At 59.8% G+C, this 15,925-nt stretch overlaps 2 protein-coding genes across 11 annotated transcripts; one reads left to right on the top strand and one right to left on the bottom strand.

Annotated features, from left to right (window-relative positions):
- Nucleotides 1-233: 233 nt before the first annotated feature.
- RCCD1 (RCC1 domain containing 1) lies at nucleotides 234-12,075 on the top strand. 8 transcript variants are annotated; one of them, XM_075044764.1, is made up of 7 exons: nucleotides 234-400; nucleotides 980-1,340; nucleotides 5,877-5,998; nucleotides 6,197-6,301; nucleotides 6,456-6,608; nucleotides 6,762-6,791; nucleotides 7,048-7,431. In XM_075044764.1, exons 1-7 carry the CDS (start codon nucleotides 244-246, stop codon nucleotides 7,188-7,190), a joined length of 1,071 nt encoding a protein of 356 aa, XP_074900865.1. In that variant the 5' UTR covers nucleotides 234-243; the 3' UTR covers nucleotides 7,191-7,431. The 8 variants fall into 8 exon arrangements, with proteins under 8 accessions (XP_074900865.1, XP_074900857.1, XP_074900860.1 ...); XM_075044756.1 differs by having other exon boundaries at nucleotides 234-1,340; nucleotides 6,456-6,571; nucleotides 7,048-7,546; XM_075044759.1 differs by having other exon boundaries at nucleotides 234-1,340; nucleotides 6,524-6,571.
- Nucleotides 7,446-15,876, bottom strand: PRC1 (protein regulator of cytokinesis 1). 3 transcript variants are annotated; one of them, XM_075044753.1, is made up of 14 exons: nucleotides 15,443-15,876; nucleotides 15,151-15,283; nucleotides 14,565-14,687; nucleotides 13,963-14,196; nucleotides 13,710-13,880; nucleotides 13,306-13,455; nucleotides 12,884-13,031; nucleotides 12,598-12,734; nucleotides 12,211-12,306; nucleotides 11,912-12,058; nucleotides 11,369-11,479; nucleotides 10,905-11,015; nucleotides 10,239-10,424; nucleotides 7,446-8,769 (listed from the first exon to the last, which is right to left on the bottom strand). In XM_075044753.1, exons 1-14 carry the CDS (start codon nucleotides 15,541-15,543, stop codon nucleotides 8,692-8,694), a joined length of 1,926 nt encoding a protein of 641 aa, XP_074900854.1. In that variant the 5' UTR covers nucleotides 15,544-15,876; the 3' UTR covers nucleotides 7,446-8,691. The 3 variants fall into 3 exon arrangements, with proteins under 3 accessions (XP_074900854.1, XP_074900856.1, XP_074900855.1); XM_075044755.1 differs by having other exon boundaries at nucleotides 10,316-10,424; XM_075044754.1 differs by having other exon boundaries at nucleotides 11,378-11,479.
- Nucleotides 15,877-15,925: the final 49 nt, after the last annotated feature.

Below are 15,925 nucleotides of genomic sequence, written 5' to 3'. Positions count from 1 at the left end.
GCCCCGGGGCCGCGGCTGGGTCCGCCCGGTGCCCCCGGGGCGAGGGGGAGGACGGGGCTCGCCGCTGCCTCTGCCACCGTCTGCCTTAACCGGGGGGGCCGGGGCCCTGCACGGCGGCGGGCCCGCCCGGTGACACCGCACTAAAGCTGCTCTTGGACCACGGCCCGGTCTCCGTCCCTCCCTGCCGCCGCCCCGCCCCCTCCCGCCCCGTGCAGGCCCCGCCCCGCCCCGCCCCACCCCGCCATGGCGGCTCCGCGCCGCGCCTGGCTCGTCTTCGGCTTCAGCACCGAGGAGGCAGCGGGGGAACCGGGGCCGGGCCCGGGGCCGCGCCGCCTGGAGTCGGGTCCCGAGGGGATCCGCCGCGTCTGGCCCGCCTGGAGCTACGTGGTCGTGGAGACCGGTGAGCGCCCCCCCCCGGGCCGGTGCCCCGGGTCCCCGTTCCTGCCGCGGTGCCCGTGCTGCCCTGGGCCGGCTTGGCGCCCGGTTCCCCCTTCCGCGCTCCCCGCGCTGCACCGGGACGGCGGGGTCTCCGTTCCCCGCGGCGCCGGTCCCCTCGGTCGGTGCTGTCCGCTGCGTCCCCTGACGCCAAACCCCCGGAATGGAAACCCTCACCCTCCCACGGCGCCGGTCCCTCGGGATGTCCCCTTCCTCCCCAAGCGCCGGTCCCCCCGGGGAGTCCCCGTCCCCCCCTCCCAGCGCCGGTCCCCCCGGGGTGTCCCCTTCTCCCCGCCAAGCGCCGGTCCCCCTGCCATGTCCCCGTACCCCGTCTCAGCGCCGGTCCCCCCCGGGGTGTCCCCTTCCCTCCCCAAGCCCCGGTCCCCCCGGGGTGTCCCCGTCCCCCCCGCCCAGCGCCCGTCCCCCCGGGGTGTCCCCTTCCCCCCGCCAAGCGCCGGTCCCCGGGATGTCCCCCTCCCAGCGCCGGTCCCCCGGGATGTGTGTGTCCCCCCGCCTCCCGGCGCTGACGGTCCCGCTGCGGCAGGCGCGGGGCTGGAGGTGCGGAGCGCGGGGCTGCGGCGGCGGCTGCCGCCGGGCTGGACCGAGGCGCTGCCCTCCGAAACCCACCTGGTGCTGCGGGGACCGGCGGCGGCCCGGGCCTGGCCGCGGGCGGCGGCGCTGCGGGGAGAGCTGCGGGAAGCGGCCGCCTGGAGCCGGGCCCTGCCGCCGCCGGGGCCCCGCCGCCCGCCGCCGCTGCCGCTGCTGCCCGGCGGCTTCGCCACCCCGCGGCCGCCCTTCTTCGCCGCTCTGCCCGGGGGGGTGCGGGTCCGCCGGCTGGCCCTGGGGCAGGAGCACGTCCTGGCGCTGGGCGCCGCCGGGGAAGCCTACGCCTGGGGCGGTGGAAGGTGAGCGCCGGGGGGGGGGGGGTCGAGGGGGTGGGTGCAGGCGTGGGTGCGCCCGGCCCCGCGGGAAGGGTGCGAGGGACAGGGTGGGGTGCAGGGGAGGGACGCGGGGAGGTGGTACCGAGGTGAGAAGGGGATGGGGGGGGCGCAGGGGGGTGCAGGAGGAGGGTGGCAGCGGGTTTGCCGGGCGGTTAGGAGGGCTGCGGCGGGAGGGGGTTGTGGGATGAAGGACATAGAGGGGGAGGTGATGCGGGAAGGGATGCTGAGCGTGATGAGGGGGTACGAAAGGGATGCCAGGGAGGATGCAGGTGAGAGGATGTTGGGGGCGGGGGGGGGATGTCACCCCAGGGTCTGAGCTCTCCCCGTGAGCCCGCAGGCTTAAGACGGACCGGTTGGAGTCTGTGTAGTGTTGATTGATTAGTCAATGTGGTAAAATAATCTAATAAAGTGATTACGCGATCAGTAAACTAATTGACTAGTAAACACACTGCTCATTACTTCATCACCCTGTTATTCTGTGTGGTGTTGCGCATAATTACTGAGCTCCAGTTAAGAAGTCTTAAGTCCTCTTGATGATATACAACTGCTGTTGAGTTACAGCCCTTTCTCCTTTCCCTCCACCCTCCTGCAGTGCGTGGGGTTAGGGTGCAAGTCTGTCCCTCCTTACCTTTCCATGCTGCTTGCTGCTACAGCTGGGGGTGGCTCAGGGTTAGGGTGTGTGGGTGCAGCAGGTTCAAAGGTATTGGGGTGTAAGCCCATCCCTCCTTACCCTCCCACGTCACTTGGCGTTAGTCCACCCCTCTAGGCTTAGCTCTCCCACTCCACGTCTTCAGGCCAGCAGTGTGATGGAGGGGGGCCGGTGGGTCACCCCCATGCTCTTCCCTGCTGGTCCCAGTTTTGCTACTTCTACCCGAATTTGGCATTGCTCACACTATCACTAAGCAATCTCAGCCCTGTACATCATTGCTGATGTAGCGGGTGTGCTCTCCGTGAAGGGTGCTCCCCCCCCCCGCACCTGGCTGCCCGCCTCCTTCCTGCTGCACAGTGTTCACCCCTGTGCTGATGGGATCTGGCATTCGCCCAAGCCAGGTCCTGCTGAGCACCAGCACGTCCCCCCTGGCACAGGCAGCCTGGCTCATGGCTTTTGGGGAGCGCTGGCCCTGCTGTGCCCACCCTGCCTGCGCTCCCATCCCCGCTGGGTCCCCCCCCTCGCTGGCCCTGTCTCCTCTGTGGGTGCTGCGGCTGTGGTTTCTGTGGGGCCACTGGCTTGTGGCCCTGTCAGGGTGGCCTCTGAGACCACTCAGGTCTCTGCATGACCCCTGATGTCCCTGCGGTCCCTTCTTGCTGAGTCTGCTGTGGTTTTCATGGTACCAGGCCACGTACCCTCCTGTCTGGTCCTGCAGCACTGCTCCTGTGGTGCCTGGCCCTATGCGTGCAGGATGATAAAGGAAGGTTGTTGCAGCACTATCGGCACAACCACAGGATGCAGTATCAAGTATAACACAGCCACAAGTTTTGGGGACTGTCCCATAAACCTGTCACACCAGTGACGTACAATTGGCAGTTCACTCTCAGTCCCCATTTGAAAGGTTTTTATTCTCTAATGCACTTGCTAGGCCTGTTGGTTTTCCACTCTCAGCTTCTCTCTGGGTGCTGCAGTGATGTTGGGATGTTTCACGGCATCAGGCTGGCTGGGTCCCTGGCTGAGGTTGTTGGTGCATCAGCTCAGCACAAATCTCTCTTTCCTGTGGGCGAGTGACGGCCAGGTACCGCGTCTGTGCTCTGCCTTATCCTTCACCCTTTGGCTGCTTCAAATCAGTGTAAGGTTCAGCTCCCTCTGCTCCTGCTCCTCTATAACATGTCACAAAGGCAGCCACCTGCAGTCAAAGATCAGTTTGTTTCTGAGATGGACAGTGGTACCACATGTCTGTTAGCACTTCAGTACAAGATCCCTCTGCTAGGGAGAGGAGTAAACCCCTTGGGAGAAGCATCAACCCCTGATGCCCTTTCACTTGCCAGCAGTTGCACTTGGGTGCAATAAATAGCCAGCAGGATTGTTCGGTTTAGTCTCTTAAAGGTGTTCTCTGTTAGCTCAGGGTTTGCTTTTGCACATGCTGCCCTGGCTGCCCCACATCCAGTAACATTTTCCCAGAAGATGATGGAGGGCGCAGCTCCAGGCCATCCCTTCTCTGGATCGCGTGATTTCTACTGCCTGGTGCCTGCCAAGGGATTCCTGCTTCTCCCTTTGCTCCAAGGCTGAGGTGTGGTTACGCATTTGGCAACACAAGTTGCCGGCTCCTACCTGTGCCACTGTTTGTGTCGCTTGTACGCAGCATTGCAGCCCTCACGGCTGCAGCTGCTCCGAGTTCCTGCCCTGTCCAGCACCATCAGTTCTGGCACAGTGGGCTAAATGCCCCCGGGGCCGCAGCACACAGGGATGCATCCTCTCAGTCCCAGAGCTGCAAAGATGTGCTGGGAGCCGTGGGCCGTTAAAGCCCCGTTACTGTAGGGCTCGTTTCTGGGCGTAGCTGAGGCATCACTGGGTCTTGTCACGCTCTGACACCACCCCACCACCACCCCCCCCGCTTGGTAAATCCGTTGGTTTGCATCTGTACATCCCCAGTACCACAGATGTACATGTGAGGCACCGTGTTGGGATGCCGGTGCGTGATCAACTCTGGGCACAGTAACTATTAGTTGTTAATAGCCATAGGGTGGAAGGGATTATGTGTTCCTCTTTCTTTGCTACTTATGGAAAACAAAACCACCAAAGACTGATGGTTGTACTCAGCAGAGCTGTGTGACTTGGCCCATCGCCCTCCCTCAGTGTATATGATGGGCTCAGGAGCATTTTGTTCCCCCATTCTCTGTTCACTGCTGGCTGGGGTCTTGGCCAGCTGGTCCTCACAGCAAACCTAAAACTCAGTTTAAATCAGCAGTTGTTGCATTTGCAGACATTGTATTATCTTGTCCTTCTTGCTTCCCCTCAGAGGAAAGGTTTCTACACTTGTGAACATGTATTTTAGGATTAACATTTTTGAAAGAAAACTAATGCCATGGTTAAGCTTCTCTCCATGGCTGAGAATCCTCCAGCATGTCCCTATGCCGTGTCCCACAGTGTCCCAGCTCTTCTCTATAATGGCTCGGCGCTGGCCCTGCTCAAGCCTTCGTAGCCCCTTTCTTTCTGCAGGCTGTGGTTGCCTTTGCCTGCTCGGGCCAGGAGCCCCCTTTCCCCACTGCTGCAAACGCTTCCCTGCTTGTCGGCACTCTGAGCTGCTGCTCAGTGCCTGCAGCTGAGCTTGGGGCCAGCCAAGAACCAGCCCTGTGTCTAGCCCTGCTGGGTGCCTCTCTTTGCCCTGGCTTTCTGCAGATTTCCCTGTGAAGGAGAGCAAAAATACTTTCCAGTGTTGTTGCATTAGCACAGTTTTTGGCATCCTGTTCCGACACTTTGACGATCCCCAAGACTCATCTGCTCTGTGCAGCTGAGCTGTTTATTTTACCTTTCCAACTCTCAGCTTTTTCAACAGCTTTGACAATTAAAGCCACTGGTGTGTTATATTCCACTTGCTCGCCACCAACCCTCCCAGTCTGTAACTGTCACGGTTCCAGTCCTGTGCGCAGGTTGCCTGCACTGGGCATCGTCCTCCCACCGGCACTCGGCTTTTCCCTATTTCTGGACTCAGCTCCTCCTCTCAGCCGTGGCGATTCCTTCAGCAGCTCAGGCTCTGCCACCCTGAATGGTGCCAGAAGCCACATCTCATTGCTTTCGGCCATGGCTGCTGCCCCCGGGGTTGTTTGTGTCCTTGGCGCTGCTGTCAGTGCCAGTGATGGCACAGCTCGCCCACGCAGGGTGGATTTTTTCATGTGGGGCAGCTCCCCCACAGCATGTGTGTCTGAGTCCTGCCCTGTGTAGCCCACATGGGCCTGCCCTCCTTTGTGTGCCCGCTATGTGAAACGCTTGTCATGGCAATTGGTGCCACCCAACCCCCCGATGAGCCCCAGCTTGTCTCCTCGTGGGATTTCCCCCCACTTTCGCTTTCAGACTTGGGGGCCAAACTGATTGCCACCACTGCGCTGTTGATTGGTGGCTCAGCACAGCCCAAGTGAGCTCAGCAATCAGTTAGCTGAGCAATGGACTGACTCGTAAACACATTTATCAGTTCAGACTTGTGTCATTCGCCGCACCGTTGCACAGCGATTGCACGATGACATGGACCCCTGTCTCGCGTTGTGCAGCTGCTACTGACCCACAGCCTTGCGTGCTGCAACCCGCTCTCTGGGCCCCAGAGCCTCTGCCAGCCTCCCATGGCCTGGCACCAGGGTGCAGGGGCACCCTCCTTCCCCCTGAGGCTGGGCCCTGTGCCCCCTCTGCACCCTCCCCGCCATGGGGGGTCCTGGGGGGCCGGGTCGTGGGCAGCAGCAGGCAGGAGGGGCTCGGTCAGGACCGTGGGCTCATGGCGGGGCTGGGAGGTGCGAGGGCTGGAGGGCAGTGAGGTGTGGGGGGTGTGTGTCTGTCTGTCCATGTGTGTCTCCCCACAGGCACGGGCAGCTCGGCCACGGGACCCTGGAGTCAGAGCTGCAGCCGCGGCTGGTGGAGGCGTTGGCCGGTGTGCCGATGCAGGCGGTGGCGGCTGGCGGGTGGCATTCGGCCAGCGTTAGCGGTGAGGGGCTGTGCTGGGTGCAGGTGGTCAGGGCGGCCAGTGGCAGCGTATGGCCCCGGCAGGACCAGTACCTCGTACTGCTGCCCTGTGCCATGCACGGTCGGTGCTGGTGCCCCCAGAGCACTCAGCCACTGCCAGGGGTTCAGGGCTGAGCTCTGCTCCAGGGACATCCCTGATGTGCTCCCTCCCACCCCGCAGAGACAGGAGACCTCTACATGTGGGGCTGGAATGAGTCCGGCCAGCTGGCTCTGCCCTCCAAAGCGCTGGCGGAAGAGCGGGCACAGGACGAGGACCCGGGAGCAGGTGAGGGTGCGGCTGGTTGGGCCAGGGACAGCAGGTGGTGCCAGGACCACAAGCAGTGCCAGCAGCTAGGTGTGAGGCTGGTGTGGTTCCAGCCTGCTGATGATGTTGGCAGGGCCCGGTCGTTCCCGGGAGCTGAGGGTCAGTTCTTCCCCAGGGGACGCTGAGCTGACGCCCCATCAGGAGCAGCTGGCTGCTGAGGACACCGCATTCATTTCCATCCAGGCGTTCCCGGCATTGCTGGATCTGCCCCAGGACCTGGAGGTCAGCAAGGTCAGCTGTGGGTCCCGGCACACGGCCATCATCACACGTGAGTGCCTGGCTCTTGCTGGTGGGGAGGCGGGCAGCACCCCTGCTTTCGGTGCTGCCCAGGAGCAGGGGGGTGGCTAACACAGCCTGGGGCTCACCAGGACCCGTTGGGGCAGAGGTGGGTGCTGTCTGATGGGTGCTGTCCTGTTTGCAGGAGGTGGCGAGCTCTACACCTGGGGCTGGGGTAAGTGATGGCTTTGCTCTGGGATGGTGCAGCACCCCCCAGGAACAGCCTTTGGTTTCTGCTTCCTTACCGTTGGCTGCTATTACTTGTATAACGAGTCATTTTATCAGGGTGAGGTCTCACAGCAGAGCAGTGCCACAGGTTCCTGGCTGGAGCCAGTTGTATGGGGAGGCGCTGCTCTCACATTTCCTCCCTGCCCCTGCAAGGCCGGGGAACCCTCACCCTGTAATGGTGACGACGACTGTGGTGTCTGCAGGTAAATATGGGCAGTTGGGACACAAGGACAATGCCAGCTCTGACCAGCCACGCCGTGTTGAGTACCTGGTGGCCGAAGGGTTGCGGGCAGAGGAGGTGGTGTGTGGGCCCTGGACCACCTACATCTGTGTGCTGGAGCCATGAGGGCCCCAAAGCCCCCCGCTGTCCCCCAGCTGTCTGCAGTAAGGAAGACACAGGCAAGCTCTGCTCCTGCGTGCCGCTGCTAGGACCAGCCCCAGCACCACTCTGCCCTCAGAGATGGGCAGGCGATGCCCCAAGACAGGATCGGGCCAGGTTTAGCCCATAGGGAACTGAACTCACACACTGGAACTGGACTGGCACCTGACCCTGCCCAGGCTGCAGCTGCACAAGTGCTGAAGACAACCAAGGGAAAGGCTGAACATATTTATTATATCTACTTTTCATTACTCTACATTACATCTACTTTACTACTCATTACTCTACATTTACTTTACTACTTTCATTACATCTACATTACTACCACACTAATGGCTGTGGTGGTGCTTCCTGTTGCATACAAAAGACTGTCCCGGTCCCAGCCCCAGCTAAAAGCTATGCCCAACCCTCCCCAGCTGCAAGGCCACAGCGGGGGAGCCTTCAGTCACCCCACAGATACACAAACAGCAGCAGCTATATAAACATATACATATTATTCCATTGAACAGTATATACAGAGTTACAGAACAAGGGCACAGAACCTGGAGAATAAATAACAGCAAGTGGGGGACTGTAGTGATAACAAGGTGCAAACTAGTCATGATCAGGGACAGACACATACATACAGAGCTTTGTTAACAAAAGTGCAAACAGGCCCCCCCAAGCTGTGCCCAGGGCTGTGTCATACTGCCAAAGCACTCGGCTTGCTGTCCTCTGCTAGATCGAAGTGCGAGGGAGGGCAGAGGGCAGCACTGGACGGTGCAGAGCAGGTCCTGGGGTAGGACAAGCTGGTCTCCTTCCCAAGGGCAGGGAAGAAGGCCTTGTCCCACTGTAGCTCACTTCCTTGCTAGTAATGTGTGCTCAGGCACTCACTGCCACAAGCTCTGCCTCTCCACTGCTTGGGGAGGGGGCAGAGGGAGCAGCAGGATACAAGGGGTCAAGCAAAGTCTGCTAATGGAACCTGAGCTAAAGCAAGCCCCCACTAAAACAAGCCTGCTGTGATGTTGAGAAAGGAAGATGCTTATGGACAATAGCTACAGCAATATGGAGGGTAAAAAAGCCTCTGACGAAAGGCACCAAAGCCATAGGTCCTGTCTGTCCCAGAGCATGCTCAGCAAGGCAGAGCCCCTGTGACTGAGCACCAATGTTCACCCCAGCCAGCCAGGCTACGGCAGGAGCCAGCACCCATTGCTGCGCTACCCTAACACAATCTTTAATCATAAACAATTGCAAGAATTCCCTAAATAAAAGCAAGTTTTAAAAAGTGTACTTTTCACACCCTACCCCATTAGGCAGAAACACCCCCCCGCCCCACAGAGCACCAGGCTGGCTGGAGTAACACCTGGGACCCAGGTAAAAGTTAAACCTAGAGCATGGGATGCTTTGGGCACAGGGAGAGCTGTGTAACACTCCGCCCGAGCAGCGACTCACTATGACTACGATCAGCTGGAGCCTGGCAGGCAGCAGCTCAGCAGAAGGCATTGGTGGTGGTGGAGTTCAGGATGCGGGAAGTACTGTCAGACCTGGAAGCCTTTGAAAGTTCGCGCTGTGGAAACAAGAAGCAGGAGACAGGGATGAGAGGACAGAGAGGGCAGCTGTGCAGATGGCAGCAGGGACAGTACTGTTGCTTTGTGGGAAAGCAGGAGCAGCTCCAGGCTGGCAAGAAGGGCAGGCCAGGGTGCTCCTGCTTGTTTGTTTGAGCTCCTTCCCCCCCCGCCCCCTCGCCCCTCTCTTGCTTCAGAAGAGGACAGGAAAACATTAGCATCAAGTAGCTGAGAAAGAACTAGGAGCCTGTCAGCCTCCCAGAAGCAGGAGTACCCGTTACCCAGACAGCCCCAGGCTAGGAACCACATCCCTCTCTCCTGCAGCAGGCTGTCTGTCCTGGAAAGCACTGCCAGATCAGTAGAAAGCAAATAGGCTGCCCCTTGGCAAAGGGAGGGCATGCAGGAGGACAGGGACAGCCATGCCCAGCTGCTGGAGGAAGGGAATACCTAGCAGGAATCTGCCTCCATCACAAACCAGTACCCTCCTGGCCCTGAGGCTGTGCACAAGCCTGGAATCACAGTCCTGCTGCAGGGAAATCCTCAGCACAGCCCCAGGGACACACAGGGTGCACCACACGCCAGCTTAGCTGCCACAAGGAAGAGATGCTCGTGGCTTTCTAGTGTCAGAAGATGTTAAAGCTTGGGCTCAGCCCATCCTAATCGAAGGGCAGAGGCTAAGGGACCTACAGCCAGCCAGAGACAGCAAAGTCCTGTCCATCAGCAGAGAGTACCTTCTTCAGCAGATGGGGCAGCTCCCCAGGCTTTGCTCACCCAGCACACCAGAGAAAGACCAGCAGAAAAGGTGGGACAGATGCCAGGGTCCCTTTGCAGGCTCAGCTCAGGGGGGACAGCAAGCAGTGTCCGTGAGTACATGCAGGCAGCAGGAAAAGGCTTCCCCCCCTTGGGGGGTCAGGAGACCCTCCCTCCCCTTTCTCACTGACCAGGTTAGGACAGTGAGAGTGCTGCTGCTGCCAGCTGCCCTGGCCACCATACTGCAGCCCCTCGGACAGGCTGGGGAGCATCATCACCCCCAGAACATGCTGCAACAAGTGACCAGGGGTGGTCAAGCTGCTTGCTCAAGCAGCTGGAGACAGACCCACCTCAGGAGAGTGGCTGCATCACTGCAGCAGGGCTGTTCCAGGGGGCCTGGGCCATGTACAGCTTTGCCCCTGCACAGGGCTGGGAGATGCCTCCAACGTCAGCATTTCTCTTGTGTTTGTTCTCCACTGGGCTGCTCAGGGCCTTTGTGTGACCTGAGCAGTGCTTGGCCTCAGCCACCAAACCTCAATTTTAAGTTTTCGATGCAGGGCTGACAGATCTGCTGTCACAGGCACTAGCAGGAACAGCCCCTCTGCACAGGGACACCAGGAGGGCTGTGCAGAGCTGAGTCCCTTGGGGTGCTCTGGGAGAGGGGGAGCACACCCCCTGTGCTGCCCAGTGAGGGGAGGTGGGTTTAGAAGAGGTCAATTACCGCAAACTCAGAATAGGTGCTGGCAACAGAATTAACGCTGTGGTTACGCTGGGCAGGGGCTGTGGGGGTGCACCCACCGCTCAGGGTGGTTCCATTCAGCTGGGACACGTTCTCCTTGTTCCGTTCCCTGTATCCAGGACGGGGGGGCTTTGCAACTGCACGGATGGGGGTCCGAGCCTGGCCAAACTACAGGAAAAAGTGACAGTTAGACAGGACACAAGAATTAAGTAGAGCTAGGGGAGCTGTGCTGGCTTCGCTGCCTGTCACTCTGCAGTGCCAGAGTAGTTTCAAGCTCCAGGAGCCCTCCAGGGTCTAGGGCCCAATTCTGATCTCAGAAACATACAACACCACACCCGTTTTGAAGGTCCCCCAAGCTGCAGGCTCAGCCACAGAGGAACCGAGGTACACTAGAAATCTGGGCTGGAGGAAGATTTCCTGAATGCTGGTACTACCCTACTCCTCCCTCAGGTCCCAGAAATATCCTGCCAGGATCACAGCAGCCTAACACAGCAGTCTATGGACAAACAAGGGCTTTTGCACCCCAAGAGCTTGGCAGGGGAGGCAGCGAAGCACAGCGTGACAGCAGTCAGAGCTGTGCCATTCCAGCTCACTCATCTCCTCCCCAGCTCATCCTGCTGGCCAGGGACGCCCTGGAAAGCTCCTTACCTTCCCTCCAGAAGGTGGCAACCGAGAAGTTGGTGAGTGGTAGATGGTTCCCCCAAAAGCTGAACGAACGGTGCTGTTGGGTGTGGCACTGGAGATGGAAGTGCCATTGAGCTGAGGGGAAAAGCAGAGCACATGTTACATTGGGAGGAAGCCAGCGGCTGCACCATGCCAGGGAAACCAAGGTGGAAGTCCCAGCTGCACAGAGCCTTCTGCCTCCAGAGCACCACAGTGCAACAGACCCAGTTGTCCCCAGGGAGAACAGAGGTGCCTGCGGCCTGGGGCCTTTCTCTGCATCCGTTACACTGCCACAGCACCCTGAGCCTTCCCTGCATCTCTGCATGGGACCAAGGACAGTCCAAGACAAGGCACAGCTCTAGCCTAGCGACAGCACTCAGCTCCCAGCAGGGTCCCAGCCAAGCACTTGGGGTCCAGCACATCTACACTGCTTCGCACAGACAGTTTACCTTCCTTACTTTGCCAGGCGTGTGGGGGCCGAGCACCCGGCGCTTGATGGGTGTCCGTGGGGTGCTTCCATACATCATCTCTGCCTCAATCTGGCGGCTTTTCTTCAGGTGCTGTGTGAGAGATCTGCACTTACAAACCCAAGCACAACAGCTGTGCAGAGCTGTGGAGCACCTGCTTTCCACTGGCTGCCAGGGGGAGGGCAGGCTTCTGCCAGCAGGCAGTGCCCTGCGCACAATCTGTGGCATGGCCAAGCAGCAGGTATTTCAACAGAGGTTTACAGGTATCCGGAACCAAGCTGCAGTTCTGGCACAGCTGGGGCCAAGAAAGGGGCTCAACACACAGACACTGATAGCGATGGACATCAGTCCCACCATCAATAAAAGGTGACTGCATGCAGAGCTGCTTCCAGGCAGAGAGTGAGGAGACACAGAACCCCAGGCAGCATCTGGGGCAGTTCCCCCACCCATGCAGAGCAGGGCCTGTGTTCAATGCAGCAGAGGCTCCTCCAGGTCAGGAGGCAGCACACTTAGCTTCGCACTCACCCGCTCCTGCTTCTCCTTCTCTTTCTCCAGGCGGTATAGCTGCCACTGCTCCATCACGTACTCCATGAACTGCTGCCCCTTCACCAGGAAGCTCCCCTCATGCTCCTGCTTCCAGGCCTGGACCCTGCTCTCCAGCTCCTCCTGCAGCTGATCAGCACACAACGGCAGTGTAGAGAGGCTGCCCTCCTGAACGTGGGCATCTCCACACCCAGAGATATCCCTTGCTGGCTCTAAGTGCTGTGCTTTTCCTCAGTCAGTGCTATCTGGGACTACAGTTTCTTCTCCAGGGCTGAACCTACCTTTGAAAGTGTCTTCTGCAGCTTTGCACGCTGCTTCTCTTCTTTCAGCAGATTCCCCCCACGGTTGGCAAAGCGACTGGGGTCAGTTGCTTTCCTCTAGTACAGAAGGGAGGTCAGGAGAGAACCAAACACACTACCCAGTCTCACAGCCCAAGATACACCCCACAGAATAAAGGCCTTGGAGGAAGCCGTGCCTGCTGCACAGCCCCCCATCACAAACCATATCAGTGCTCTACATACAGCACCCCATCCCCTCACTGACCCACTGTGGTTTCCTAGTGCCTCCCTGGTCTTTCCCAAGAGCACTTTGCACATGGCAGCAGAGGCACGCACTGCTCGGTGACCTAGCACTGAGCCAAGAGGAGCACGTTCCTGCCCAGACAATACCTCCAGCTCCAGGAACAGCTTCCAGTTCTCCTCCCACTTCTGGACAGCCTCAAACAGATCTTTGTGTGTTTCATAGTAGCTCTTCATCTTCCCCACCTCAGCATCGTGGAGCTCAAGCAGGGTCTCTGTATAGTCCTCTGGAGAGGATACAACAGCACGCTCAGGAGGCACCCGGGATCCCCACACCCCTGTGAGCTGAGGGCAGTCTTTCTCAGCAGCTGGCCTGCCAGCAGGCAGCTTGCAGCTCCCACAGGGGAGTCAATGAGCAGGAAGAGCCAACACCCACCATCGTAATAGGGGCTGAAGCCTTCCCTCTGCTCCTGACTGTAGAAGCATTTGTCCCAGTAGTCAGCCAGCTCTGCCCGGATTGCCTGAATCACGGATTTCATGTTCTGCAGCTTCAGCTCCTCCAGACGGTCCACTTCCAACTGCAGCTGTCAACAAGATCAGAGCACAGACTCAGAGAAGACAGCATGAGAAGAAAAGGAGCAGAACAGGATTTATATTCTGCCTAAGCTACTTTCTAAGATAGGCAGTCACCAGCACCAACTCCCAGCTCCTCTACCTGCGAGGGCAGGATTTGGCCTGCTCACCTCGCACCCGACTGCTAGAAGCAGCTCCTCCATTCTAGCTGACCAAACAGGAGCGTGAAACCCAGAGTTGCTGCTCCCCAGCCCTCCCCCTCCAAGGGCACAGGAGGGTCCTTACAGCTTTCCTGGTTTTGGCTCTGGACCCAGTCATGTGTACTGCAGAAGACTCTCTCTCCTCCACAGGAACCTGCAGCCTTTCCCAAAGTGCAACGATTCTGGAGCGCAGCTCTGTGCACACAGCTTCATTCAGGGATCGCCGGGCTTCCAGCTACAGAAGGTAAAGCACAGGCTCAGCACCAGCACAGCGTAGCCCAAGGGGCAGGAGTACGCCATTTGCTCTACTGCACCTAGCAAAGCCACTCGCTCATCTTCCAAGATCTTGCAAAAGCTCCCAAAAGGATGTTCTAACACACAGTCTTGCTGAAAACCGAGCCGTTGCTCTTTACATTGCGATGCCAACTGCTGCCAGGACCCATTGACAGCCTCCACAGCAAGCAACACTGCCTCAGTGTGCCAACATACCTGCTGCAGCAGATTCTGGAGGGCAGCAATGTTGTCCATGGACAAACAGAAGGCTTCCTCGTCCTCGCACACCACATCCCGCTCAAAGCTTGTGTCTGGAGTGTGGTCCAGCTCCTCCATAAGGAGGATGATTTGCCGCTTGCTGCTGACAAACTCTTCTCGCCTTTGCTCCTGGAGGTGATGAGCAGCATTAGAAACCAGTGAGCACCTTGCGTGCCACCCTCGGCGAGATCCTCACCCCCTCTCTGCTTACCTTCTCAGCGGTCAGGGAGGCCAAGTGGCGCCTGTAACGATCCAGGTCCTCCAGGCTGGGCACGGCAGTACTGTCAATGCAGAACGGGGTTGTGCAGAGGATGTCACACAAGTCTCGATCTTGTTCTTGCAGGGTTTTGAGCTCCTGCTTCCTGTCCCTTTTCTGCTTTAACATCACTTCCACACGGGTGCGCAAATTCTTCTCCATCTGCAGAATAGTACTTTCTTCCTCTGCCTAGAAGAGTACAGAAATCAGTGCTTTTCTCCACAGCTCTTGTAGACCTGACTCATATATTTAGGCTTCTTAAACAAAGACCTGGGACACAAGCCCTTGTTCCAAGCAAGATGTTCCCCAGGAAGGTGCAAACACAGCAGCAGTGCTCAAAGTGAGATGCTGCAAGACACCTGGCCTCCTCACAACCATCGCTCAGCGCCCAACCTGTGAGAAGCCACAAAGCCTTTGGCTCTACCAAATGTCAGGAAAAGTGGTTTTGAACAGATGCTTGCCTTGCAAGCTCCAGCCTCACTGAGGCACTGGGGCAGAGGCCAGGCAGCAGAAGAGTGTTGCCAGCAGGATCCCAGGAGCAAAAAACAATACCTTACCTCAAAGGGGTCCAGCTGGAGCTCCCTGCAGAGGGTGTCAAGCTCCTTCCGACACAGAGCAATGCTCTTCAAGAGGCGCTCCTTCAGGCTCTCCTCCTCTGCAACCATCATGTCCAGGAGACTCTGTGGCACAAGCACGGTTAGAGAAGCGAGTCCCGGGGATGGAGAGTGAGAAGGGAGCATGATGGGAGACAGGGCAAGCCACTGGGACCACAGCTAGAGAACTGCTGCTAGGGGTCAGCAAAGAAAGGGCCAGCAGAAGGGCAGGCAGCACGGGGTGCCCAGCAGGACCAGGCCACACAGGGCAAGGGCAGAGGCACAGCGACATCCCCGGGTGCCCCCAACCCAAGCAGGGACCTCCGGGTGCTTCTGCTAGACCTGGCTGGCCCTGTACTCGCAGCCTGGTTCGGAGGGCCCCGACAGAGCCCCTCTGGGCGAGCTGCTGCCAAGCTGCCCTGGCCCCAGGCCAGGTCGGGGGGGGGGGCTCTCGCTGCAGCCGCAGGCCAAACAGCGAGCGTGAGACTCAACAGCGGGCCCGGGGACAGCCCTGTCCCGGCCGCCGGGGATCCCCACCCTCAGCGCTCACCTTGATGTGCTTCTTGACAACCTCGGTACGCTCCAGGCGCTGCTCCTCGGGGATGCCGATCTCCTCCCATATGTCCCGCAGCGCCGCCATGGCTCGGTTCAGGCACGACACGGCCTCGGCCGCCAGCACCTCACTGAGGGCACCGGGGTCCGCCAGACATCAGCAGCCAGCCAGCCGCCCGCCCGCCCTCCCGGTCCCGTGTCCCCGGCCGCCCGTCCCCCTGCCCCGGTCCCCGCCGCCCGCGTCCCTGTCCCTGTCCCTGCCGCCCCAGCCCCCTGTCCCCGTCCCGCACCTCTTCCTCATGGCGACCACTCCGCTCTGCATCCACCGCTCGCTCCGCGGATTCAAACTCGCCTCCCGGACGCGCTCATTGGCTGCCGCGGGCGACCGCATCACCACACGCCCCGCCCACAACCGCCACTCGGGCCACGCCCTCTCCGTCAGCCTTCTCTTCCTACCCGCCGCTCTCGCGACCGGTACCGCCCCAAGCCGGCCGCCAGCCAATAGCAGCGAAAAGCCTTCAGGGCTTCTAGCCAATCACAAGCGAGAGCGGCGCCGCTGTGTCACGGGTAACGGCACTCCCTCGCAAGGCGCTGGGCGCGCGCCCTCAGGATTTGACAGCAAACCACGTGACCTCGCGCGGACGCCCCCACCCGGGGCGGTGCCCGACCGCCACTGCGCATGCGCTGCACCGCCCTCGCAGTTCCACCCTCCCCCCGCCCCGCCCCGGTCTCGCCCCCGGCCCCCACCACACAGGGGCCTCCGCCGGGCCCCC

The sequence above is a fragment of the Buteo buteo genome, chromosome 13, assembly GCF_964188355.1.
Source record: "Buteo buteo chromosome 13, bButBut1.hap1.1, whole genome shotgun sequence".
Taxonomy (NCBI): Eukaryota; Metazoa; Chordata; class Aves; order Accipitriformes; family Accipitridae; genus Buteo; species Buteo buteo.
This window is presented reverse-complemented; position numbering and strand designations above follow the sequence as displayed.